Consider the following 27,318-nt stretch of genomic DNA (forward strand, 5'->3'; position numbering starts at 1 on the left):
TTATTATATTATACTAATAAATAGGCATTCTAATATACACAATTTGTTCTGGCATTGATTCAAGGTAGAGTACTCTACCGATGATTCAATTGATTAATCGGATAAGAAATATGTTTTTCTTAAAAGTAAATATACAAAGTAAAAAGACAAGTCGACTGAACAACTAATTGGTTTCCTTTTTAGAAATATCTATCGTTTTTTGCAAACAAAAATGGAACTAACTAAACTCGTTTGGTACATTTATGTGCCATATTACCTACTGGGTTTAAAATAAATCAAATCCTGAAATGCAAACAAACAAATAAAAAAAATAAGGTTTACGTGTGATGGGCTACTGCTATAAAGGTACTATTGTTTTAACTCGTCAAACTGTGATGATATTTTCGAATTCAAAATTGAAATCTCAATGCATTTTTATTCTGCAGCAATTTGCTTCAATGAATTTTAGTAATGAAGTTACTCGAGTTCCTTGAGGAATCGTTTCAGCCCTAGATTCAAGGCAGCAAATCAATGTCAATGTTGCCCTAAACGGTGAATACCGGTTGTAATTATCTATGGTGATTAGCAGAAGACTCACACTGGGCACAGTCCATCCCTGAGTTGAATTAGATAGAAAATAAAAAGAGGGAGACTAAATCTTAATTGAATTTTCTCGAGTGTATGTCTGTGTGACATATGGAACAAAGCGATATATTGTATTCTTTTGTTCAGATGGATTTTGGCATTTTGTTTACAAGGCTTTCAGCCAGCTCGCCAGCAGCTGAAAAAAAAAGCTTCATCATTATACATCAAATGGGCCACAGACTCGTAAAAACCAGAATCATAATGAGTCTGGAAAGGACAATGGGAGGGTATACTGGAAAGGGGAAATTGAAGGTGCAAGGATGATTTAGGCTCATCAGAGAAGAGTACAACCTCAGACTCCCGCTGAATTTCATCACGAGTATTCAGTTTTCTCTCTGTCGCAAAGCGCATGCTAATAGCGTCTCAGGGCTAACGATCCACAGCTCTCTGATTATAATCACTGAGTCATTATACCAACTGTGTACTCAGTCTCCGGCTGCACTTGATTAAAAAGTTTAAGTATCCACAACACACTATTTAATAATGTCTCTCTCTTCTGGCACTGGGAGTGATTTCTTTTCTTTCTTTTTTCAAATCCAGTTGGTTCTGTTCCAATTTGGTTGGATGAGTTGAGAAAAGGTTTATGACTTAATAAGGACATGTCTTAGCTTTGTCTGTGAGTGACTCTCGCCATATCTGTTACCAAGCCTGTTGCACTGTGTTGGGTAGGAACGGTACCACGTTGGTGAGATTTACCACAGAGGCTTCAAAACCCCGGTGTCAGTTCCTCGATCCCCTGCCATGTGCCACTGCTTCAAATCCATCACAACATTATCCTCAACCAGCCAGGCGCAGGTGTGTTTGTTTGTGCGTGCGTGCATGGACGGACACTTTTCTGTCTCTTGCCGAGTACAAACGTCTCCATCATCCAGCCTTGGCACGCAAACACTCTCTGTTGTTGTTGATCGAATAGCCCTGATTCATTTGGACAAGGAGCTGATCTCCATGAGGTTTACGGTGCAGAGCTACTCACGGCACATCGTTCCCAATTCACCGCTCATTAACTCATTAACGGTGGTGCTTATCTTCCTCAGTCTAAACCCCACGCTGTGCTTCAATAAGGAGGCCAGAATGAATTCAGGTGACACTTCTGCAAGAATTATCATCCTGGAATCTGGATGCAATTTTTGCCTCAAACAAATTGACTCCGCACCAATTGGGGAAAGCATTAGAATTCAAATTAGTGTCTAGCGATGTAGCTTATAAAGGGGAACAACAGGGACAATATTTCCATTGTAATCTAACTATGAATTGAAATAGTTTCTTAATTAACTTGTTTGGTTAGGGACGCCCCTCAAGGGGCTCCTCTTTGAGAGAATGTGGTATATTATGTATGTGCACAGCTGGAGGTATGTATGTTGCCTCGCAGTATCAGAGCTATGAGGCTGAGCAGCCCTTTGACTGACATGAGGAGCTGGGCGGTAATGAAGTGGTCCTCAGTGTTGAACGATGAGAGAGTGGGCGGAGAGGCCTCTAATCGGGCATCTGTGCCTCTTCAGCTTGCTGTTAATGGCCGGTCCTGATACAAGAGTCGGTGTCGTGAGGAGAGAGTAGTCAGCTGTTGCTCAATAGGCAGAGCAGCAGAGCAATGCTTGTATACTCAGTCAGGGCATGGCTCGACTGTCATGAGGACAAACAAGCCGTTTACTTTATATAACACATTCTTAATGGAGACAAAATATGAACAAAATATTAGGGGAGCCTTCTTTATATTGCGTTGCACCCCCAGGCCCAAAACAGCCTGGATGGCTTGTTTCCCAATGGGACTGAGATCTAATGGCTGAGCAGCCCACTGCATCAAGCTTTATTGATTAAAATGTTCATTGAAACATCCCGGACAGAATTTAAAACACAATTCCATTTTAGCAATGGGCACCAGTTATTTCCATTGTGTATTCCTCCAAATCCTCACTCCACAGAAGTCCAATTACGAAATGATGTTGTGGAACTCTGTAAGTTCATTGGCTGCCAAACCCCGTTCTTACTAAGGATCAACAAGTGTACGTGTTCTCTTAGTCTTCTCTACCAGACTGACACTTGGCTGGACTTTCTGTTGCTCTGCACAGTTGATTTCAGCCTCAACTGACACTGATTGAAGTGGATTCTACGGCTGATTAAGAATGATACCCTTGCCTGGAGTTAGCATTACTGGATTTCATTCAGGCAGCTTCTGTCCCCTCACCCCTCTGTCCCCACCCCCAATGTTACTTGTTGTTTTTCTCACATTATAAAGTTTCAGTCCAATCCATAAATTACACAACTTCATCACAGCCCACTTCAGGAGTCAGTGATCAGATTTTCCCATTTTAAACCCAAATATCACCATAATCTAATAATAGATAAAACATTTAATTTCCTCTTTTCACATTTGCATGTTGCTATTGTGCCAATCAGTTCTGAGAATTTAGGCATCTGGAAACGCAGCTGTGGCTCCTCCTGGATCACAGATCACGAGCCTCAGGCAAGTTCAATCAGCTATCACCACATAATAACACACATCTGAACATTAAAAGGCTTTGCCTCAGATTTGTACCAATGAATTGCAGAGATACTTCTGTCAGGAAAGGCCAACCAATGTATTTACATGTTGCACACATGTTTATTTACAGCAGATTGTGGCTCACACATATCTCATCTACAGCATACCCACACAATAGATTTGGATTTTACTTCACAACCTTGTTGCCATTGCAAAGGTGTGTCTAGTGACATCCCAGTGCCTGAAAGATCTACAATAATCAAATCTAATTTCATGATGGTGCCAAATAGTTAAAAATCCTAAAATATTTCACTTTAGCTTGAGTCTTTTGTACTGAAAACATTACACAATATACCCCTTCCAAAGTTATTTTATGAAACCCCTTATGTTATTATTTACATCTTGCATAATGAAATGAATTTGACTAATGTTAATCATCTCTAGAGGCTTACAGCGATAACAGAACAAAATCCTTTCAGAGTGTCTGAGTTTGATGGAGGGTAAAAAGCACCGGGGCTTTGGGTTTACTAGTCGACGGACTGGCTGTGTGCTCTTTCGCCAGCATCAAAACAAGGCAGGAGAGAGACCCCATGCTGTGACCCAGACGGGTGTGTCCAGTCCTCGGGTGAGTTCACTGAAGAAAAACATGACCCAATGCAGCTGCAACGTGGTCTGGCGATGCAGGTCATGCAGAGGGCACAGTCAGGGAGCAGCACGGTGATTTTGGAGGTAAACTTAGCAGATGGGGTTCGACTGTTACTCGGTGCACCTCTTCAGTTAAATACATGCTAGACTGCAGCTGCCATAGATGAGAAAAGAGCCGTGCACGTTAAGATCTTTTTAAAGTTCTCTACACCCTCTTACCAAACTTTAAATTGCAAGATTATAATAAGGTACTTTGCCAGAGAGTTGTTGTTGCTGTCTTTATATTGAAAGGTATTTTCCCCTATTTACATACAGATTATGAAATACACCGATTATAAGGCTCTGCACTTAACATAGATGTGTTCAGCTAATTACTTGAAAAGCTCAGACTTATTGAGGGTTGTAATGTTGCCTGAAGTTGTAACCAGTTCACATTATCAGGAGGTCGACTCCATGTAATCAAACTTTATTAAGTCTCAGTTCAGGAGACTCTTCAATCAGAGTGCATCCCTCACTCAGTGGGATTACAGGGAGCGAAATGGTATGATTCATACAGGACAGTACGATTGTTTCGCTCAGGCATATCTGGTTTGCTTCGTGGCATTTATAAGTGTTGTTCATGAATAGAACTGTCAAATCCTTCGTCACATTTGTACGATTATATATACAGTATTTAATCAGTGTTGTCAACTAGAAGTCTCGAAGCCCATTTCTAAGGCAAGGCAGATGTGGCACTTTCTTTTGTCTTGAAAATGGTGAAGACGTGTTCGATGAGGAGATTTCCAAATGACAGTCGCATCATGGCTGAGAAACACTTGCGGTCAGAAGAGGAGAATAGTTTCACTTTTGTTCATTTCCCACAAAGCCATGAATGCATTTCGCAGCATCAAGGCCAACAAAAGAGCTCTTATTCAACTATTTTTCTTCATGAGCATATCAGTGTCTTCTCATTCTCTGCTTTAGTCTCTGCTTGAGGGCAGCTGTGCTGTTGTTGTTTTGTCTTCTTTTTGTGCTCCTCACTCAGCAGCCAGCGTGCCCTCCTGGAGCAGCGGCTGACAGCCCTTCATGCCCACATAATGACTGTAATCACCCTGTTAGTCACTGGGGCACTCAGAAACACCGCAGAGTGGGGTTCGGATCAATCCACTCCCCAATTCAATCAATTTAGAATGAGAAAATGCTTTCAGAATTTAAGGAATGCTGTGTTTCTGAAAGCTTTATCTTAGTTGATCTACTAAGAAATAACTTCTGATGCTATATTATGATGTTAGTTGTTTTTTGTGTGTCGTTAAAGTTGATTGAATATATAATGTATCTCGGTGTTCCTTAGAGCCAATATTTTTCACAAGAAGACTAGTTTCTCTTCCACAAATAATGTCAAAGTCAAACCAGCCTGATGATTTTCGTGTAATTTAATCATGCTGTGTGCTTCAGCACGTGATTTTTACAGAAATTTTAACCAGCAATCACCTACCACCAGCTTTATAATTGCTGGTACTACCATCAATTATAAAGCTGGTGTGAACGTTATCGTGATTGTCTGAATGTACAAGCCTGTGTGATTGGCAACCTGTCCAGGGAGACCGTAGCCTGCCCAATGCATGCTGGGATGAAGTCCAGGCCCACTGCAGCCTTGAACAAGATAAGCTATACAGGAGCTACAACAAGTCCATTGTTGCAGTTTATTTGCCAAGTTAATAGGAAATAAGAATTAAGTCACAAGATTATATAATGAAAGATTTTATCTGATTTGATCTTTTTTTTTTTTTTTATTACATTCAAATTTAACATACACGAAAACCTTGATTTATTAAAACCACGAAAATAACATAAATGTAAAGTGCAAAAGACAACACTTTGAGTGCAGCCTGACAGGAAATCAGGCAATTGTTGTGTTGGTGAACTGTGGATGCGTTAAAGCTTTTCCTCCATATGCTACCTGCCCCACTGACAGTCCTGTGGTTTCTCTCTCGGTTTGGTTCCAGGTTTATCACTGCCAAAATCAATAGAGAGGGCCACCCTAAAGCAAGGTAATTATGAGAGTCAGTGGGGTTCTGGGAGTGCTGACAACACGGTTGTTGTGTTGAATCCTTCCTTTCCCACCCAAAGGCTACACATGTTAATATTACATTTTTGATAGAAAGTAATTTTGTGCCTCTTTTCGAATGTGCATCCTGGTGCACATGCACAATACAAAAAAAAATGTAGATCTGCTCCATTGCGCCGCTACTGGCCAAAAAAACCCTCTCTTTAATTTCACTTTCTGCAGCTCTGATTCTTTTTTGTGTTCAGTACTGGCCTGCATAAGTCTCCACTCAAATGCATACAGTTACAGAATACTCTGACAGAGTGAAATATAAAATGGGATTTGCTCTTGGATCAGCCTGATCCAGCTGTCTTTTAATGTCGTCGCACCGACTCTTCAAAAGGATTCCCATACAGCTTGCGATTGTGCTTACCTGTTTATCCAGAAGTTAAAAGAATCCCAAATCTGATTCCACTGCCTGTAACTCACTAAACTAAAGTCTATCTTTCTGAATTCCCATGTACTAAATTGGAATAAAATACTGATCATTTGTTTGGTGAGCCTCTTCTTGACCCAATTTGTTCTGCCCCCATGTAAACAAAAATCCTCTTTCATCTCCAGCCACACCCCATTGATTGTGCTTAACCTGCAACTGTTGGAGCTCAACCTGGTTCAGGTGTTCCCTGCCCTCTCTGGGGTAACACTATCTTTACGGGGTGAGTGGTAGAGCAGCTTACCTGTACGTGTATCCATTGTAACCTAGAACCTCCTGAGCAGTAAATGGGTAGAATACAGGCTTTGTGTGTCTCTTTCACGGTGGAAACTTGTGTGCTAGCTCTGGGCAACCTGTAATATTAAACACACGAGGGTGTGGACAAGCCGACATGCCGCCAAGAGGCTTGGCTCACATCCCCTCATGGGTTTGTTTCAGGGCCTGCAGCCTCATGGCTTATCGATTGACTCCACTACATTTGCTGCAGGTTTGTACTTTTGGTAGGACTATGACTGTAACCCAAGCAAGCAGCTAAATCTGTTTTCAGAGGTGATGTGTCAGAGCAAAGCCGCAGGAGGAGGGAGGAGATTCTGGAGCGCGAACCTCTCTGATACAGTTTGGTAAGGGAATGTATCATTTATTGTAAGCAGATCTTTTTTTAGCTTTTGTTTTCACCTGCATGGAGTATATGTGGGATCGACCTGTATAAAAGTGCATTGAGTATTGAAAACACATTTATGTGATGCATCCTGAATCATCGTTTTAATCTGAAAACACCAACTCTTGTTGTGGACATGGAGTAGGAGAACGTCTATCTAAGAGCTGCTACAATGTACGTTGGACTTATTTCGCATGATGAAGTGGTTTAAAATTGAAATCCGTATTTGTAGATAGCGGTGCAGAGAGGTGGACATGAACAGGCGACTGGCATTGAAATTATGTGAATTCCTTTTTTGTGACTGCGCACGTGATGTGTAGTGAAGTCTTCTGCATGAGGATTATGGAAATATGATCACTCAGTAATACATTGGACAACACTGACCTGTGCATATTCCTCTGTGGGCTGAGCACGTGATTTTCTACACTGTGAATGAGTATGCTACAAAATCTGCACTTCAGCATTTGAGAGCTTTTCAACAAACTGCCTGCCACTAATGTGTCAAAAGAACAACGGGATTGGTTGGGCTAATTTCTGCAGAAGGGCTTTTGTGATGTTGGAACAAGCTGTCAGAGTGATGCAGATAATGGGACAGAGAGAATCGATGTCACTCTTTCAGATGATCTTATGTCGCTTCTTTTTTTTTTTTTTTTTTGAGAACTTTGCTTTCAAGCCGACATCCGGCTACAGCATTATGGCAAATGCTTAGCAAAGCAACACCCACAGCTTGGACGGGCAGCTCTCCGTCATAGTCGGATCAAGAGAAAAGAGGGGAGGTCGAGACGTGGACAAAAGGGGGAGACATCGGCAGAGAGAGAGAGCAGGAGTTAGAGAGAAAGCAGCGCTTGTGCTTGCCTCAGAATAAAAACAACCAGGAGAATGCGCGGATGTGAGGAAAGGGAGGAGAGGGAGCGAGGAAGACAGGGTGGGTAGGACGGAAAGGGAGGGCTGCTCTCAGCATCATCTGGCAGGAGAGAGGCTGATCCCCGACAGCAGGTGTTGGACGACAGAGAGGCTGAGTCACACACACGGAGGGAGCGATACGTAGAGGAGCACCAAGTTGTTGAGGGGAGCAGACTGAGCTGCAAGTGAGGCAGCACTACAGTCAGGTAAGCATGGACTGGGTAGACGGAGGGCGCTGCGCTTGTTGGGAGAAACTGTTGAAATATGGATAAACTGAGAGAGCTTTCTCTTATCTGTCAATACAAGACAGACAGATAAGAGAAAAAAAACAGACACACGATACAAGCAGCTAGGAGTCTGCCTGTTATTGAGCTCTGTCTCCAGCTGATCCTTTTTTCACTCTAGACCTTGAACTTTCTCTCTTTTTCTCTCTCTCTCCCTTTCTATCTCGTCCACCCAGGAAGCGTCTGACTGGCATCTCATCAAGTAAATGACTCTGCTTTCATTGTGCATTAGCTGCTGTACTTGATCAGATTAGTTGCTCTCTACTAAGTGGACCTGCGAAGCTAAGGGGTTTATGGGTACTTGTCTCTCTCAGACTGTGTGTGTGTGTGTGTGTGGTGGGGGGGGGGGGGGGGTGCTGGTCAAAGGGAAGATGCAGCCAAGCATTACTTCTGAATGTTCTGTTTGTTCAGATTTCTTTATAGCTCAATGAATAGAAGCCCAGAGCAAGAATTTAATGTATATTGCCTTTGAAAGGCAAAACCTGGAGCTGCTCCAATGAAAATTAATTAGAAAAATGAAAAATAACTTCTCGTCTCACAGCTTGCTTTGAGCTTTCAGATTTAGTCTAGCTTCATTTGGTGGCCACATCAACAATTATCGAGGCAAAAATATGCCAGAATGTCTGAAAGTTTGAGCTTTGCCAAAGTCCCCAATTCACTCTTGCTGGAGCAACTCCAGGATCTGTCTTTTAGTGACATCAAGAAATCAAGAAAAATACAAGTTTTTTCAAATAATTTCTTTTTTTTTAGCTCAGTCTTTTGAACAGAAGCCGACAGGCTGCAATAACGTTGACAGATTAATACTGACAGAAGTCTTCATATTAACCTTGACATAAGTATTGTTGTAGCCTAACTGGCGACTTGTAGTCACCGACTGATCACTGGGTGATAAGCATGCTGCAGCAGAGCTGTTGTTTTCTTATGTTGTCTTTGTTTGTTTGCTAAAGCGAGAGGGAGTTGTCTTGGAAGTATCGTAGAGATGCACAGGGCGGTTTTTATCTCATATTTCCGGTCATTTTTGTCGGACAAATTGACACGTGCTGTAGTTTTAGGTCGGCACACAGCAGCACCGACAATAACGTTTCTCACACACACACACACACACACACACACACACACACACACACACACACACACACACACACACACACACACACACTCACTCATCAGTGTATAAGTTCGTCAGCGTAAGTGAAGAAGACTCGTAGTTTGTCACAACTACAAGTTGAAAATAAGCTGTGGAGGAACAAGCTTAAACATTTGGAGCAGCTAACTTGATAAGAGACATTTTATATTGTAATTCATTCACATGCATGCTGCTCAGAGTGATATCAGTGATCGGCTCATCTAGAAGTTATGTTTAGGGCTGGTTCCAGGACGGCGGTGACATTTGTTTTTGTCTGTCAATTATAGTTATATAATCAGAATCAACAAACAATTTGGTAATCTTTAACAGCACTCGATCCGATGATATCTGACCCTTGCGGTGCCTGAGGCTATCTTTTGTTTGCCAAAGAAGCCAAGGTATCTGCTGAGCTGGCAGACATGCAGCAGTCAGCCAGTATTTAGCCTGGGGGTCAACAGTATTTACTTTTGAGGATTTCTGCCGCTGAGCCTTTATATTGACCTCATAATTCTTTGTCTCTATATGCTTTTTTTTCTTTTTAATTTTTTCAGTTATTTGGTTTTATAACATATCTTTTTGTAACCCAATGATGCTTTTTTTGTTTTTTTGTTGCAGTGACGAATATACTGACGCATGCTGGTAGCCTGACTTTCAGCTGACTGCAGTTATTCTGGTTAGACTTTGTGGGGCTAAACCCTATGGGCTAACACCAACTGATAAACTGATGATTTACTCATGTACATATTATTGGATCAGAGAAACCCAGCTTACCCACCTCTCAAAATAAATCTCTACTTTTCCCTGTGGTCGACAGCATGCTAAGGCTAATGGGTAATGACTAGGCATGAATCATCACAAATGTACAGCCATACGGCAGAACATCTGGTGCTGTTTTTCTTGCATGGAAAGTAAAATCTTTTTTGTTCAGCCATGTCAGCAAACTAAATATGTCAGGGAGATAGAAGTAATAGTTATCAGTCGCAAGATTACAACACATTTCTTCAGAGGAAACTCATATTTTATTGTGCAGTTGATACATTCACCCTTAACATGTAAAATATTGGTTCAACTGTGTTGCTGTATCTGACTAACCTTGGCCCTCTGCTCTCTGAGACCCATGCTATTCAAATGCATTTTTTAAATTCAGTTCGCAGAGCATTCAGTGTTCAGCCCAACTCATTTGTATTTGCAGGTGCCCCTCCAACCTGAGCGATGATTGGACTTCAGAAACCTGAGTCTTATCAGGGCTCATGACCCAGCAGTCCGTGGAGGCAGCTGCTGGCAACACATAGGGTTCATGGGCGGATTTAGTTTCAGAATGCTTTGTGTCTATTTTTAGAAACCTTATTCTGCCAGAAATGTACATTAAAACACATGATTCTAACATGAAAACCTTCATAGTCCACCAGTCCACTTAATGGTCGACCAACATAAATAGCCAAGTGTGTCCCTGGTGGATTGTTTAATGTAGTGCTTCATGTGAACACTTTGATTGATCATTGGTGATTAAAAATGTGTTGAAAATAAAAAAAAAACTGTAACTTAAAAAATTGTATTTAACTGCGGTAATTTTGCTTAAAAATACTTTTTTTTACAATCCATGATTGCAGACGGCATTGTGAAATGCAGCAGAATAGAATGATTATAGTCGGCTTATATCGTTCATGTGCAATATACTGTTAAGTATATGTATTCCTCAGCAAAGGATCAAATGATACAACTCATCATTTTAAATACAAACTGGTCAGCCACCTAAAAATGGCATTTTCCTTTAAGATGACTCGTAAGTTTGGTAAAACAATCAATTTATGCCAACATCCATCCTGCATTGTACCTTTTGGGTTTGTTTTTCAAATGGAACGTCTTTCAGTGATTCAGGAGATAGGTGATGTTGCTAGGTGACAGATTTACACAACTGTAGCAACTGTAATAAGAAATCCACTAACCCGTGAGGAGAAATCAAAGAGGAAGGAGCTTGGTGCACAGTGTGTCTACCTCAGAGCAAGAGGTGCTGGAAGATGAATGTACAGTCAGAACATTGAGACCATAAATGTTTGTGCTAGTGACCGCACACTCGGTCCATAAAAGCAGATCGTCGAGGATCTTTTACTCACATTGGCGTGTGTTTTGCTCTGCAAAGGAGAGCAAAAGGGACGTAAACCTCTTTCCTTTTCTCTGTTTGTCTCTTGGCTGTCTGCGTCCACCAGGTTGTAAACGCTAGTTAATCACATGGGACTGAAGAATGAACCTTTTACCTGAGATCGTGTGTGTCCAGCTTGGCAAAACAACAGCCTATCTCATTGTTTCAGCCGGCTAATTAATTGTTGCTTGGGATGTGTCTCCAGCTGACGTGACACAGTGACCCTGCCACCTGGCTGCTGCTGTGCACAGGACTGACCCGTGCCAGTCACCAGGTCCAAAGCTCATTAGGACACACCAGAGTATCTAATTCATCCTAATAAAAACAGTTGGTCATTTATATAACTCTTCGTCAGTGAGAAATTAGAGCAAGTTTGTGCTTTTGCTGTAAGATTATTCACACATTAGGGATTTGTAATTGCAGACATTTTGGCTTGTCCATTGCATGCTGGTTGATTGCATGATGAATATACTCTCAGTGATAACATTGAAATTAGTAATGGCTGATTTCCAATTAAGAATGACCCCGGGCTACAGCGAAGTGGGAAAAAGGTGATTCCTTGTAATCACAAGGGACTTATCACCCTATTCAACTTTAAAGAATATACAATAGTTTGACTACTGTCCTTAAAGGGGACATATCATGATCATTTTCAGGTTCATACTTGTTTTTTTGGTTTCTGCTAAAAAACATGTTTACATGCTTTAATGATAAAAACCAAACACTTGTTCTCATACTGTCTGTCTGAATGGACCTGTATTCACCCTCTATCTGAAACGCTCCGTTTTAGCGCCTGTCTCTTTAAGACGCCCTCCTGAAACAGTCCAGTCTGCTCTGTTTGGCTTGCAAGAAATATAAGGTGCCCCTTTGCAAATGTAGTTCTCAATCCGTCGGTGGAGATACTCGGATGGGTGCCATTATAGTCACATGAGCCCGCATGTGACTTAGGAAGGGGAGACAAATCTGAATGGCTTGTTTAGTCACATGTTTTCTGATCCAGGCCGCCCACAAAGAACTGACTGGGTCGTCTTATTTAACAGTTTGTGAGTTGGTAGGAACTCCAGATACCCAAATGTGTGTGATATGACCCCTTTAAAGAATGATAGACTTCCACGTAGTGAGATGAGCAACTCTGAGTAAATAACAACCAGACTGTACAGTTCATATTTTCTTCAGGCTCTTGGCATGCTAATTTATCTAATGCAGATGATGAATTACTGATCATAACTATTTGATTTGCAACTTAATAAATCCATATCATAGAGTATCATCATGTCATCTGTCAGGATGGTGGTATTTGATAACATGTGCTCGCGCTGATCGTCAGAATATGACAGCCTGAAATCTCTCACTGAGTCAAACTTAGCATTTTACCCTTTCATCAGATATCTTTCGGTTATCTGTCTTGTAAGTTAATGCAGTGACGGTATAAACAGACACACACACACACACACACACACACACAACAAAAAAATATTCATCCTCCGTGATGAGAGCCACCAAGCATGCCATCGGTGGTGAAAGTGACAGGCTGTCAGGCAGCCTTCATCTTTCTGTCTAGTTTTCCCAGATCAAGATTGATTAGCACCGTTCTGCTTTGCCTTTTTGTTCTGCATCCTGAAGCAGCACGCAGGTGACTCACGCCTACTGTACAACGGGTAAAACATGATGAAAGACACATGAATTTAACGGAATAGTCTATTTTATGTGCAGTGGTAATACAAAGACCCCTCCTAATTTTGTGTTCCACCTTTGGTGTTTGCTCTCGCTACCTTAATTGCTCCCATGGGACAGTCAAACAAGGTGTCACCTCTGGATAAAATAGGATGCCCAGTAAGCCGCTTCATTGTAGGCAGATTTTAATGCATCATTCTTGGCTGCATTCGACATCCTTTTTTTATTGTATTCAGGCTGCATTATATGAAAGACGTAACAAAGTTCACTCTCTGGAGGAATGTCTGTTCTGAGAGGCTGAAGATGCTGCGGGAAAAAAGCATTTCCACAGCCTCTTTCAGTCATTGCCTGGGATTCAGCAGAGATCAGAGGAATCAAAGAACAGTGTTGCCTCTATGGTACGAATAGATTCCTTCACCCCAACTCCCGGTCAGCAGTCTGTTTTCATAAAAGTGCAGCTCTGTTTATTGAGACTTACAGATTCTCCCCAGTTGTAATAGGCACAGCATTTTGAGATAGAGAGAGCTGCAATCTCTTATAATGGAAGAAAGACCACTCTGTAAATGATCTTATTGCAACGCACCACAAACCAGTGTGGTGTGTGCCAGGACGTCAGAATGGAGGAAATATGTGTGTGTGAGGGTGCAAGTCTCCACCAATTCTCACCAAGAAATCAGATTGTTCTGTTGTTCTGTGATTCTTTTGCTCCTAAGCAGCGTTCATAACAAATGCCCTCTGCTGCAGGTTTGTGAACAGGTTGCATGCACAGACGGGCTGCCAGTTCTAGCAACCAACTTGTTGTGTGAGACAAAGTGTGAAGTGATATGCTGTGACCAGAATACTGGTCAGGCTGGTAATTCACTCTAATCACACAGAGGAGAGGAGGGGAACAGAGGAAGAGAGGCACAGGGCAGCGGGTTAAGAGATAAAAGCTGAGGGTCCTTTCTTCTTCTGCGTTGAATCAATGTTTCACTTTGTTCTCCCTTGTTTCTACACTTCCCTCTCCCTCAGTGCAGTTCTCCTGTTGTCTGCTGTTTCTAAATCTCACCTCTAATCACAGTCATCACAAACTAGGTGGTGTGAGGGCAAAACCTACAGAACCTCCGACAGTACCTTAAATCTAGCTTCCAATGCGGTCTACCCAGCGAGCGAGTGAGCGAGCGACATTACCAATAGAACACCACCATGACACTCTGATTACTGCGTGCATTTCAAAGGCCAGCCAACAGGCCTGAAAAACAACAACAGACAGCTAAATGATAGGATTCAATATAGCTAGAAGTGCCTTTTGGCTCTGGGGCTATAGATGTTTTGGAGGCCCTTCCCTCCCTTCACAATATGCCACAGCAGCTTTCATTCATTCCCTCTCGTCAATTGACAGCGACAAATAGTAAACGAAGTGCCCTCCTAAGAAGTAAACACGATAACTCATCAATATTAGACAATACGTCAAGACAAAGCTATGTGATCACAATATGCTACCCCCTGTCAGTGGACATCGACGATTAGTAAATGGAGGGCCGTCTTAGTCAGACTAGAGCTGTAACGAATAATTGAAAGCTTCATTCATAACGTTAACATTTACATTATTAATCAACTATCACATGGTTCATTGTGTTTAAAGATTGTGTTTCTGCACAGTTGCAGATAAAGATTAAGCTTCACTAATATATATTGGTAGCATCAGCTTTCCAGTGGGGGCTGATCGTTTCCAACTCGTGAGACAACATTTTCATAAAGGCACTATTGTTCGTAAGATAGTTATCGACTCGTGCGATCCAAATATTTCCAAATAACTCCATAGCGTTGGTAAGTCTAAAAGTACATCAATCAACCGCCTTCAAATTTATTTGCGCTTTGGTATGAAAAATGCACCTCAAGCACATTATTAGATAAAAGAATCCAAAGACAGGATCTATTGTTGTCACAATTTTATTTTCAAGATAGAATATACAAAAGAAAACGCGAAAAAAAAAAAAAAGTGTCTGCCGGCCGCTGGCTACAGGCAAGCTGTACACAAAGGAGAGGAAGACTTTTTTACTCCTCATGAGTAACGAAATACTCAAATAACAGTGACTTAATAATAGCACCCTTCTCATTGTAGTAAGAGTTAAATGATCCTCTTTGATGGGATAAGTCAATTGTGTTACAGACATTTCCTGTGATCGTATTGCTTAAATGAGAAACTGAGCTCAAGGTTGCCATAACCTCTCTCTCCCTTTCGCCCTCCCCGCCCCCCTCCCCCCACCCCCCACCCCTCCATCCTCTCTGATTCACAGGAAACAAGATGGAAGGATTCCTCCTATCTCTGATGAAGTAGAACCCTTACTAGCACACTCCCACCCTCCATATCCTCTTCCCTCACTTTCAAAGGTAACACAAGATTTCAACCAGCTGCAGTCCTGTTCTCTATTCAGGTTTGCTGAAATCAAATACTGAGACGCTGCCAAGACTCTGATCTGATGAATGTGAAACTGAGAGTTGTAACACGCTTAAAATCAAACTATCGTAGGAATTTTCCACACGTTAAACCAGTAAAAACACAGGTGTAGTTAAAGTCTACGGCTCAGGCCCATAGAAACATTGCTCTCTGTAATCAATCCTCCTGTTCATACTGGCCTTCTAGAGATCTCTTTCAATCTCTTCCAATGTACAGTAAGTGATGCGGGACACAGTTCGCTGTTCTCCTTTTGTGCAAAAATACAGTTTATCTGAATTTAATACGACGCTATTGCAGTCTGAATTACACGAATCAAGCGGGTATAATATAGGAATGATTACAGCAAACAGGCACGGCTCACTGGTTCACGTGACTGAAATAGAGCCATCCCTTATGTTCTTAGTTACACCTGTGCATTTCCTGTTTTAACAAGTCAAAATGTCTGCTGTGAAAAGGGTCTTTCAAGAATATTGCATTTCTCTAATGGAGGATAATGTTGACAAAAATGGATATCAATTATCCCGAGTGACCTATGCCATATACTGTATATATGAGTTGTTTATTTAAAGTATTTAAGGAAGTCTGGCTGTATTCTCTAAAAGATCAAAACAAACAATGTAAGTTATCTAACTAGCAAATATTGCCTGTGTAGCCAAAGCCTGATATAACTTGTTCCTCTTTGCCTTAGACTACAATTGTTGTTGCACATGTATGAAGGAACATGTAGCCATACGTGCTAATGTTGTTTTTTCTGAGACAATGTTCACTAGCGCACCAAATATGCTTTAATTCTAGTCTGAAAATGATACACAAAGGAGGTTTGAACAGTGTTGGCTGAAAAAAATCTAATTTCTTAGCTTTAAAAAATGTAGCTAAATATTAATATACATAGCCAAACTGAAAACAGCTGTCCAATGCAAGTATTATAGTGTTTATAGGGGAAGCTCATTTGCAACACCCGGCCCTCCAAGGGGCTACAAGAAAATTAGACAGAATACAGTGAGATACAATACATTACTACACATTCAAAATACTACATTTAAAAGCTGGACACGAGCACAGGTTTGTTGCTGAATTAACCAGGATTTGGTATCTCTCTTTAAAAGTGATTGCAGCAACTTTATTGTGATCAGGAAGTTAGTTCCAGGACTTTCTTCCTTTCAAAAAAAAAAAGCTTTGCAGATGTTTCGCAGAATGGAGTGAATTTGTGCCCCATTTTTAAAAATGTATGTCAGTAGGAACTAGTAGTAATTAAAAATGATAGATAGACCAACACACTGTTTTGGTCTTTTCATTAGATATGTTGACAGTAAGAAAAAAATATTGAATTCACCTTTAAAGCGACGGGTCAGATCAGTATATGGCCTGGGGATAGCGTGAGTCCAGTACACAGAGTTACTATCAGCACTGGAATAGTGTTACCAGTTCATCCCTACCTTCAATGCATCTGTTTATTTTAGTACCCGACTGCTTTCCTCCCTCTTTCTTTGCTCATCATATCCTTCAGCTGTTACAGCAGGTTAAAGGTGGCTCTAATGTCCCCCACCCCTGGTAGCTGTTGGCAGCTTGTTGTGGTGCCCTCTGTCAACAGGCCTCTGGGACATAGATCTGCAGCAGTTGTTCCTCTCTGATACATGCCATATTATTTTTGTCACACATGCAGTAGAAATAACATAAGCATGGCTTCATTTATATGGACCTGCTCAGAATAGACTTCCTGGGATACATTTTTTGTAGTTTTTTAAATGTCTCCACAATTTGAAATTGTAGACCTGCTTGTTTTGTAATATGGAAATGGTAACCAGTGAGATGTTCTAGCCTGTCGTGACAGGAGAGAGTAATCTCTACAGTACATATATGAGGTTATGGGTGGCACACAATAGGGTCGTTGAAGGCAAGTTGCTGCCAATGGTTGAAGTTAAAAGCCATTTAAAGGGCAACCAAGTAAACTTTCAAAATTCTTACATGTGATTCCTATGGCCGAAGACAGTCGGAGTGTTAAAGCTTAAATTTGTGATGGCATCAAGGATAAAGCCTGTAACTGCTCCATAGAGTTGTCAGTCTCCTGAATTGTAAGGCTTGATGGAGGTGGTTGCTACAAGTGGCTAAATGAGACTACAAAACATCATCACAGAGACTAGTCCGCCTACACAGGCTATAGTTATAGCCACATATTAGCTTTTTACTCCTCCCAATTTCATTTACGCATAAACTAATTAAAAAGGGGTGTTCACTTGTTAAGATTATCTTGCTGAACAAAAAGTGTACGTATCATAAACTTGTGTTTGACACAGAGCTTATTTTCTGCAATCATCCCGTTGGCTTTTTGTCAAGGGAATCGGTGCGATGCAAACTTCCCGGTGCTGCGATGGTCTTTTCATTAGACACATACTGTATTGATACACTAAAGTTGGTGTGTAAGTTACAGTGCAACCTTTAGACATAAACATAGCTACAGACATGCTACTTGCATCTCTTTGTGTGTGAACTGTCAAGGTCTACTTTGCACTTCTGGAAGTCAGACACCTCACTTCAGCGTGTTATAATGATCAGTGCTGGTGGCCTGAAGGTGTTTAAGATGTGATCTCCAAGTCTGATAGTTCAAGACCTTTATTTGTCCACCGAGGGCCGATTGGGTTTGCCGCAGTAATAATAACAACACGGGGCTAGACACGCAAGATAAAAACACATATACATAACCACTTAATAAATAAAAGCCCACATAAATGCAGGAGTAAAAAACACATGGAGTAAAGATACAATATTAGTGAAAAAAACAGGCATGGTTGGAGATGTGCTGATGCTACCCGTATACTTTACAGAGTTGAGCAGTGACATTGCAGAGGGTAGAGAATTTATATCCATATCTATGTTTAGTGGACATAATAATCTATTCTTGGATTCAGTTTAAAGGGAAAGTACGTCAACAAGTCACAGTTACAGGTCTTTGGGGGTACTACTGCATTTGTGAAAAAAGTTCCATAAGGCCTAATGGCTCCAGAGGGAGTTGTGCAAACTGATGAATTGCCTAAAGTGATGTCACTTGGCTGAAGGTTACAAGTCTGTAAATGGAAAAAAAAAATCTGGGGGTGTGGAGTTAGATAACAGTGAGCTTATCAAGACCTCTGTAATCCGCTCCTCAGCTCTCATCTCTAGCCTCTACTCATATAACACACTTGAATTAACTATTGCTGGTTACGTTGCATTGTGGGTAACGTAGGCGCCAGGTTTTGAGATGGAAGAAAAATGCTTGGAAAGAATAAAGATGATGTCTCTGGTTCTGCTGCGTCGATTTTGATCCTTTTTTAAAAACTCCATCGTGAAGCCACCAAGGTTATATAGGTGCAATGCTAAATTGATGGAGGGCTGTTTTATTGATTTATTCAACCCTCTCATCTTTAAGTCCTTGATAGGCAGTTGTTAATAATTCATTACACAAACAAATGCCCAGAAGATGTTAATCAAAATGCAAGAGATGATCGAGGGAGAGTTGCAGTGCCTCCTCTTTGTCTGAACTGACTCACTACTTTTTGCCAGAGTGAAGACAGTAGGAGATCTGCTTCAGCAGACAGAAAACCCAGCAGCAGTTCTGTAGACCTTAACCTTCATGGCAATCAACCAGCGTCTGAGGCAGTGAAGTGGTGGCGGGGGTCCATCTGTGTGAACTCAGTTTGTGTCTCCCAGGCCCCGGTGGCTGCAGCAAGGTCAGGCTCTTCTCTGAAGCCAGACCTGATGAATGGACCCCGATGGATTTTCTCTGGCTGAAATGTCAGGCTTCTGTGCCCGTTGATTGACTCTCTTTGAAGTCTAGTTTTCCATTTTACTGTATTGCCTTTGAGGATGCGGCGAACCCAGATAGCACGGAGGGATTGTGGAGTGAGCAGGCGTGGGGATATGTCTTTGGATGCAAATCATTCTCAATTTGTCCATGGAAATTCAAATGGGGCTCTGGATGTGACGAGTTAATGAAGTGGTGCAGTCAGAGCTTCACTCCTCAGCTTGGAGACTGAGTAGAAAGGTCTGGACTTTATGGTTCATGGATTCAATACCCCTCATATGTTCTATTCAGCCAAGTCAGTCTGATCAGATCAATGAGTCAGTTGACGAAACGTGAGCAGCTTAAAAGACATGCGGGACATGAAGTCTGAATGCCAAGACACTTCCAAGTCAAACCTTTCACTCATTTAGTGCTGATCTTGGTCGTCTTCTGTACATATTGTTCTGTTAGATCACACCACATGCTGTCGTCACCAGAACCAAGCTGGACAGTACAACAGCGGCTTGGCTTTTCTAACAGCTTGAGCTTGAATGTCGCACTCACCAAAGATGCTTCCCAATCAGTATGCTTTATGTCAGTACTCATAGTGTGAATCTGAATAGAAATTAGTATCTCCCTCACATTTGCCATCATGTGACTGTTATACATGATAATCAGGAAAGCATGTAATTAGTATTCACCTTTGCTCTGTAAATGTTCTCAAATCCTACTTTGGCATCAGCTAAAGCCCGTCTAGACCTGACTAAACAGATCATCAGTAATGAAATGTAACCTCACGATTAGTCTAAAAGGCAGCCCCATTGTGATGCTGCAACATGTTTTCACTCCCAACTCTTCAAATACAGCAGCTTGGTTCAGCGGCCCTATGCGTCAAACTATGGCCGTGGTTACACTTGTCTTTTCAATGAGACTTTTATGATCAGAACTCAGCTGTGAGTTCTTCTTTTTGCAACCAGAGGAGTTGCTCCCTGCTGGTCAGTAGAGAGAAGGCAAGTTTTAAGACACTTCCGCATTGGCTTCACTCAGCAGAACCAGAGGTTGCCGCCTGTCACAAAGCTCCACTACTTCTGTGATAAACACAATTTCCTATAAATTCTTCACAATAAAAGTCCCCCGTTATTTAGTTTTTTAAAAGCTTTTATTTTGAAGCAGCCAAATCAGCAAATGTTGGGTTTTTGTCAGCAGTAACTTTGCACAATGGGTCTCAGCTGTACTCCAGTCCCGGTTTTCCTCCCCTTCCTGTGCTCTCACTCAGGAGAAGAGGATGATGTGATATGATCCATTTTATTCCCTCTGAGATCTGAACTCAATTTGAGCCAGTCCACCTCTGCATGTGGTCTAGCTGATGGGTTAGCAATGGGAGCAAGATCCAATCTTGAAGCGTATAGACTTGACAGTCAGAAGGATCAGTTGACAAAAGTCGTATTGAAAAGACAAGTATAACCACGGAAGTCAAGTTACTTAGTATAAAGAGCAATTAGGTGCTTTGGGAGGAGGTCGGAGTGGAGGATTGGTTTCCGAAACACAGGACTTTCACCCAGGAGACTGGTGTTTGTGTCCCGTGTGAAACCAAAAGTCAATGTTCACTTATTTTAAGTTACGTAACATTACTACGTAGCCTATACTACATAACAAACATTTTCATTTTTAACCCAAACCTCAATCTTTTCTTAATCTAATCAACTTGTTTGGTTGCCTAATCCTAACCAAGTTGTTCCCCGTAAAAACAGAAGTTTAGTTTGAAAAAACAGTGCATGCATGTAACGAGCAGAAAGTGACAAGTGCAAAAACGACACATTCAAAACTGACGCTAGAGCGTTATAGTTTGGAGCGTAAGGCCACTGACCAAGCTGCCTGTATTACTCGACTGAATGTTACCTCTGGCCGTATAAAATCTGCATTTTGTGCACTTTCATTCAAACCATGTAACCTCTCCGCCTCTCATGTACTTCCTATCGAGATTAATGCAGACGGTTGGCTGACAGTGTTTATCTTCTATTGCCAAATGAAAAATGCTTAACATACATGGGGAGAATCTGTCCTCGTGAAAGCTTTCAGCAGTGTTTTGTTTTTTCTTAAAGTAGGTCAGTGTTTGTTGATATCTGATGTTGGGAGTGTGCCCGATGGAGGAAGCTGCACAGAAAATACTCAGCTTTCACAGAACGACAGCTCCCCTCTTTCATCCCACAGTGCTTCCCTCATATTTTAATCTCTCCTTTCCTCCTCTGTTTTTCCCTTATCTTTTATGCTCTCATGTCATACCAGTACTTAACTATGCACACGGGATTTCGTAGGTGCTGAGGTTTGCTAAGTCCCCCCCCCCCCCCATCAGGCTGTGGCATCTTCACATGTCTCACATATCTCCCCTGGTAGAAGCGATAACACTTGGAGCTTTCACATTTGGACATGATGCAGTGAAAAGTGCCTAATGCATTTTCATGTGGAAACCCAGAGTGCACCACTCATTAATCAACGTTTCTCATTTATTTATGATGGCCAACTTATGTTATTAAGCAATGATTGTTAAAAAAAAAGAGGGAAATATGTCTGAGTGCTTGAACAGAAATAGTTCATAATCAGCACTTACAACCTATAAAAGCACTGCGGGTGTAATTAACCTACTTCTCACCATGTGCTGTAAAGCGCATTGTGACATAAAGTGTACAATCTGTGGAAATGTCTGGGATTTCTCCTTGGAGGTAAAAGAAATGCCCGTGCTGCCCCGTTTTCATGTGTATGTCTGGCTTTCTGTATGGAGCGGAGGAGAACTGTTATGAGCGGGAACCTTGAGAAATACAAGATGAAGGGAAAGAGGAAGAGCATAGTCTCGTATTGACTTTGAACAAAAAAGAGAACTGCTGTGTGTGTGTGTGTGTGTGTGTGTGTGTGTGTGTGTGTGTGTGCGGGTGTGCGTTACAAAGAGAAGATAGTTGTGCACAGAGAAGGGAGAAACGTTCCTCCCTCCCTCCGGCTTCCTACTGAATAGCTGTGTGTGTACATGGGAGGGTGGGGGCAGGCATTAAAAAAAAAAAAAAAAAGGGGAAGGAAGGGAAATTCTCACATGCACATGCTTTTACCTCACACACAGATGTATGGATTCTACCAGCCGTCAGGCTTTCTCTCCCAGTTTGCTGCCTGAGCGACACTACTGAGTGTGAAGTATCATTGTCAATCTTGCTTTTCTCCTTGTGGCTGACAGTGACATCGACACCCTTCGCTCTTGTCAGCCTGCCTGCGTCCGTATACTTGTGGAATGATGACTGATCTCAGGATAGCTAAGAATGCCTTATTGGATGGGCTGCTCACCAGTCCTCCCAGTAAGCCTTTTCTCAAGAGACGATGCCTCAGTGATGTGAGTACTTTTCACTTGCTGGAAGTGAGAGATTCTTTTCGCTCTAGTTATTGTTGCTTGTTTCATTCTTAAGGTAGCTTAGAGACAGATAGATAATGTGTTTGGTGCTGCAGGACAGTAGACTGGATTTTTGTACATTGTACAGATAGAGCCGTACCTCCCAAGCTGAATTGCATTATGGCTTTGTTTATTTTCACATTCAACAATAGACTCCAGGCTGCACCTTTGGCTTTACTCGGTCAGTGTCAGGTGTTTGTGAGTAAGTGTGCATTTATGGGTGGTGATATGTGCACCTTTTAAGTAGGTTTGCACTTGGGAAAATGCACGTAAACACTTCCACGTGGTTTTCGTGTGCGTGTGTGTTTCGCACGTCCTGCGGTGCCCTCGGTAAATTTAAGCTGTCATGTGGAAACATCAGCTTGGCACTTCAGTCCACTTGCGTTACATGGTGAGCGGAGGGCTCACCCCACAACGAGCACTGCCGCCAGGGCTGCTGCGATCCTCCTCGTCTCAGGTTTGAGCTGCTGAACATCCGTAACGTGGCCTCTGCAGATGAGAAATGCATGCCTCAGGGTGTTGCATTCACCTGTACCAGTAGCTTGGCTAATTGGACAGGACACCAAATTATGTCCTGTGCATGGTCGAGGTGTAATTATAAATTCAGAATTTATCTAGAGAGCAGCACATCAGTGCACCTGGACCCAAAACATCAAGATTACACCATGGCTGACATGGCACCCAGATGCCAGAATGTCAATTTATTTTTAATTCCTGCCTTATTCACATTGCCTGCCTGTTATCTGATAGGTCAAATATTGTCCCGTCCACACATTAATGTGACTGAAAAATCCCAGTGCCTTCCAGCTAATTTGGCCGTTGCGTACAGTCAGATGAGACGTTGGCTGTAGCAACAGAGAGAAGCAACAAGGAGCTTTGAGGCCCATTTCCCCCTCAGAGTTACTTGTGTACAGTCTGTCTTCAAGCGTGGAGGAAGGATTCTCCAGGAGTTGAATGGAGCCTCAGTGAGACTGGGGTGTCAAGTGGGGTGGGGGATGCGTTGAGGAGATCACTCGTAGTTAAATAAGGGCTTAGAGGGTGTCAGAGAGTCAAAGAAGAGGTCTCATGTCTTGAGACTGCACAGACAGCTTTTGCAGTGAGCAGCGATGAAGGATAAGTGAGCACTGCAGGGAAAGCATATCAACGCAACTGTCAAACCCATGTCCCCTTTTGGATCATTGTCAACTCTCTTCCCTAGACCTCGGACCTGTTTGCCATGATCGAGAGGATGCAGGTACTGTAAGTGGTCCCCGGGCTCGTCCGTTCTTCCTGCCAAACTTTAATCAAAGGGCCTCCTCAGAATTCCGCTCGCTTTGGACATAAAACTTCCATTTACTTCTATTTTGAGACTCACGTTTTTCTGCTTTTCCTGCTATTTCTGTATTCCATATCACAACCCTGCTACTGCAACACTTTTATGCGTGTCTCCATGTATCCCTCTCTTTGCCCTTAATAGTTTTTTTGTGGTATTTGCAGCAGTGACAGCCTTAGGCTGCCGTTAGAAACCTGATGCTTCTGAATGGGCTAAACAAAGCCTTTGTGTTTTCTCTTCACAGCGGTGTAGTTTTGTCTGCGTCACCAGATGTGTGAAATGTTGATATGGATTTGTAGGAATGTAGTTTGTTTTGTATTCGGTGATGTTCAACTCTTATATTCTGAATAAGCCTGTGAGACAACAGTTTAAACATACTTTAATATAGTAACTTTGATACTATGCATCCACACGTTCACCTTTTTAACTGAATCATAATTCTCTTCCTTTTGATGTCAAATATCTCACTTGCTGACCTTGTAACTTTGGCATTGCTGTGTCAGGGTCAACTTAACAGGATCCTGAAACACTATTGTTAATTGTCTACTGTGATAATATCTTGGGTGGAAGAGAATATTGCTGAAAGGGGCACAACAACATGATTTAGTTGAATAATATGTAAAACACTGTAGAGGCTCAAACAACAACATCTTCTGCTAGAAGAAAAATCACAGGCATGAAAGTGTTTCTGAGGTACTTCGGGGGGATTCAAACCATATCCATTTAGTTGTTTTCTTTTCGGTTGTCAACCCCATGAACAGCACACAGTTGCATACAACAGTAGCTTATTTTGTTAGTAGCGATGCATATTCTCCAACAAGTAAAAGGACCGAGGGAGGGGAAGAGAAAACAGAAGCAGTGGAACAGTCTCCAAAGAATGAATTTAATGAAAGCATTTCCAATTTCCATTTGATTCATCTTCCTTCGTCCTGGAAAAAAAAAAGCACATCAAATTTGATAGGATTCAGTTCTTGCTGCAGGGTTTTCCACACAAAGAGGCCACTGATCAGGAATGCTTTGTTTTTCATCTGTCTCTGTGCTTTGGGAACTGTCAGTAGTTATGAGTCAGCAAAACAAGGATGGACAGAGTAGATGCAGCTGTTTTGGCACTTTTTGGGCCTTAAATTGAATTGTGATTAATGATATCTACACTGTTCTCTCGGACCTCTGCTTATCTTTTTCACTCGCTAAGATCCCCAAGATATCACTCCTCTTTACTTCCTCTTTCTGTGGCCCATCTGGTGATTGAGCTTGCATTATGTAAACATGAGTTATTGTCACAAAGAATAATCTCACTCGATGCTGCTGCACAACAAATTTCAAGCGAAAAACGTTTCCGCATATGTGTCTCTGTGTTTATCTTTGTGGGTGTGTGAACCTGCTTTGTAGATATTCCACCTCTTCCCTCAGTATCACATCATTTTTCTCTCTACAGGGTTGCAGAATGGATGAGCAGAGATGCCCCCTCCCTCCCCCCCTCAAAGTGAGTCGCGAAATCCTCACGTCTCCTCGTAGACCGCAGTCTAGTAAAGGATCCGCAATGGCAGAGTTATAAACCTGTCCTTATCAGCTGTCAGACAGGCTTTAGGATGCTCACCGGCTGAGTTCGGAACTCAACAGGATAGGGCTGCAAAATCCTAAACTGTCCTATTACCTAGACGGGCTAATCCGGTTGGCAGTGAAGACTGGGAGATCCTTTCACCAGGAAGTCTGAGGTCAAGTCACAAAGGGTGCGCAATAGATGGTAATCATCTGAAATAAGAACATAAAACCATTTATTTCTGTGGACTGACAAGAATCTGGTAACTTGGTTAGAGTGTGGCTTTCCTCTAATAGGCCAGCATTCGTAGCTATGACAAAAATAACAGATACCCCATGAAATGATTTCGTATTTTATCCACGTAGTCATGAACGAGGAAGTATAAAGACCACAGAAGCGCACACACAGGGCGGGTGCCAGGATACAGCTGTTTTCATTCCCCATGTGAAACGGGAAGTCGTGTTTATTTGAACCCAAACGACGATCTTTTCCCAAACCTAACTAAGTGGTTTTGTTGCCGAAACCTAACTGAGTTTCCTGAGAAGACTGAAGTTTAATTTGAAAAGACCGCATGCATGTAAAAAGCTGAAATTGACTTTTCGGGGAAAAAAACGCTGTATGAGAATACTTTGAATATTTATAATGTGGTTTTGTAGTTTGCATAAAATACTTGTATTAACACTTTTGAAATAAAGGTGCTCACTAGAATCATGCAGGGTTCTTCAGAGACCCCATAAGAGAACACATTTTGCTTCCTAATAGAACTTTGTCTTCGAGATTCCACCCAGAACAATGTCTTAAAGGTTCCACCAAGAACCCGCTATGAGAGGTTCTACAGAGTATCCTCCTATGGTGTAATGGATAGAACTGTCTCTGCAGGATTCTGATCCTCTGTCTTTACCTCTACTGCTCTACCGCGCCCATAATAATGGCCGTGTTTCTTGTAAGACTTAAATTAGTTGAGTATAAAAAAAGCTCTCTTGCTTTCACTTCTGCTATAGCCGATATGACTTGTAATGGAGCAAGACCAGGCATGCTCTGCTGAGGTTGTTAAAAGATGTTCTTGGGAAATTGACAAAATTACTATCTACAATTGAAGGAAAATGAGTTTGCCAAAAAAAGTAAATTGCACCATGTCGTCACAAAACGTTTTTTGCAACGGACATCACAGAGGAAAGCCACTAACTGAACACAGCTATCAGATGGTAAAATAAGACGTGAAATGTCGCTTCTCTCACACCAACATGTGGATATGCAGCAGGAAGCAAGCCCCTACCTTTTTCCAAGTGAAAGCTTGTGTTGTTGTCTCTTTTTCGTGCGAGTACTGTGAGGCTTTAGCACCTTAGTACACCTTTAGCACATTATAACACTGAGAGCAGTGGGCCTCGGATACATTTCTTGCCAACAAAAAAATGAGCTATGTACTCGCTAAAGAGGAATTCCAGGCATTTGTCAGAAAAGTCTAATTGTCTAATTGTCTAAAAGTCTAATTTGGCCTCTTTCAAGCTTTGCCGGATGATAAAAGTAACCCTGAGAAAGTAGGACGATACTGTCACAGTGCGTATGCCCATTGTTATTCCCCTCAAAGACCCAAAACCGTAAGTGTGACTCGAAGCGTCTGTTTGTCAGCTTGACTCATATTTGTTTCCTTCCCCGCAGACAGAAGAGGACTACATCCCTTATCCCAGCGTTCATGAGGTACACGCAATGTAACTCTCTGCATAAATAACTCACACAACACATCAAACATTTTACAGATGTCAGACACTGTACAGCCAAAGGTTTAA

At 41.9% G+C, this 27,318-nt stretch overlaps 1 protein-coding gene across 13 annotated transcripts in view; it reads left to right on the forward strand.

Moving 5' to 3' along the window:
• Nucleotides 1–27,318, forward strand: part of rap1gapb (RAP1 GTPase activating protein b) — a 94,221-nt gene that overhangs the window by 46,417 nt on the left and 20,486 nt on the right. For 7 of the 13 annotated variants that reach the window (XM_031871817.1, XM_031871809.1, XM_031871810.1 and 4 more), the window contains 3 exons: nucleotides 15,332–15,425; nucleotides 25,427–25,474; nucleotides 27,191–27,229. In XM_031871817.1, coding sequence (XP_031727677.1) covers nucleotides 25,436–25,474; nucleotides 27,191–27,229 — 78 coding nt within the window. In that variant the 5' untranslated portion in view covers nucleotides 15,332–15,425; nucleotides 25,427–25,435. The other 6 variants (XM_031871812.1, XM_031871815.1, XM_031871818.1 and 3 more) reach the window with 5 other exon arrangements.

The sequence above is a fragment of the Anarrhichthys ocellatus genome, unplaced genomic scaffold (assembly GCF_004355925.1).
Source record: "Anarrhichthys ocellatus isolate YVR2014 unplaced genomic scaffold, GSC_Weel_1.0 scaffold60, whole genome shotgun sequence".
Lineage (NCBI taxonomy): Eukaryota > Metazoa > Chordata > Actinopteri > Perciformes > Anarhichadidae > Anarrhichthys > Anarrhichthys ocellatus.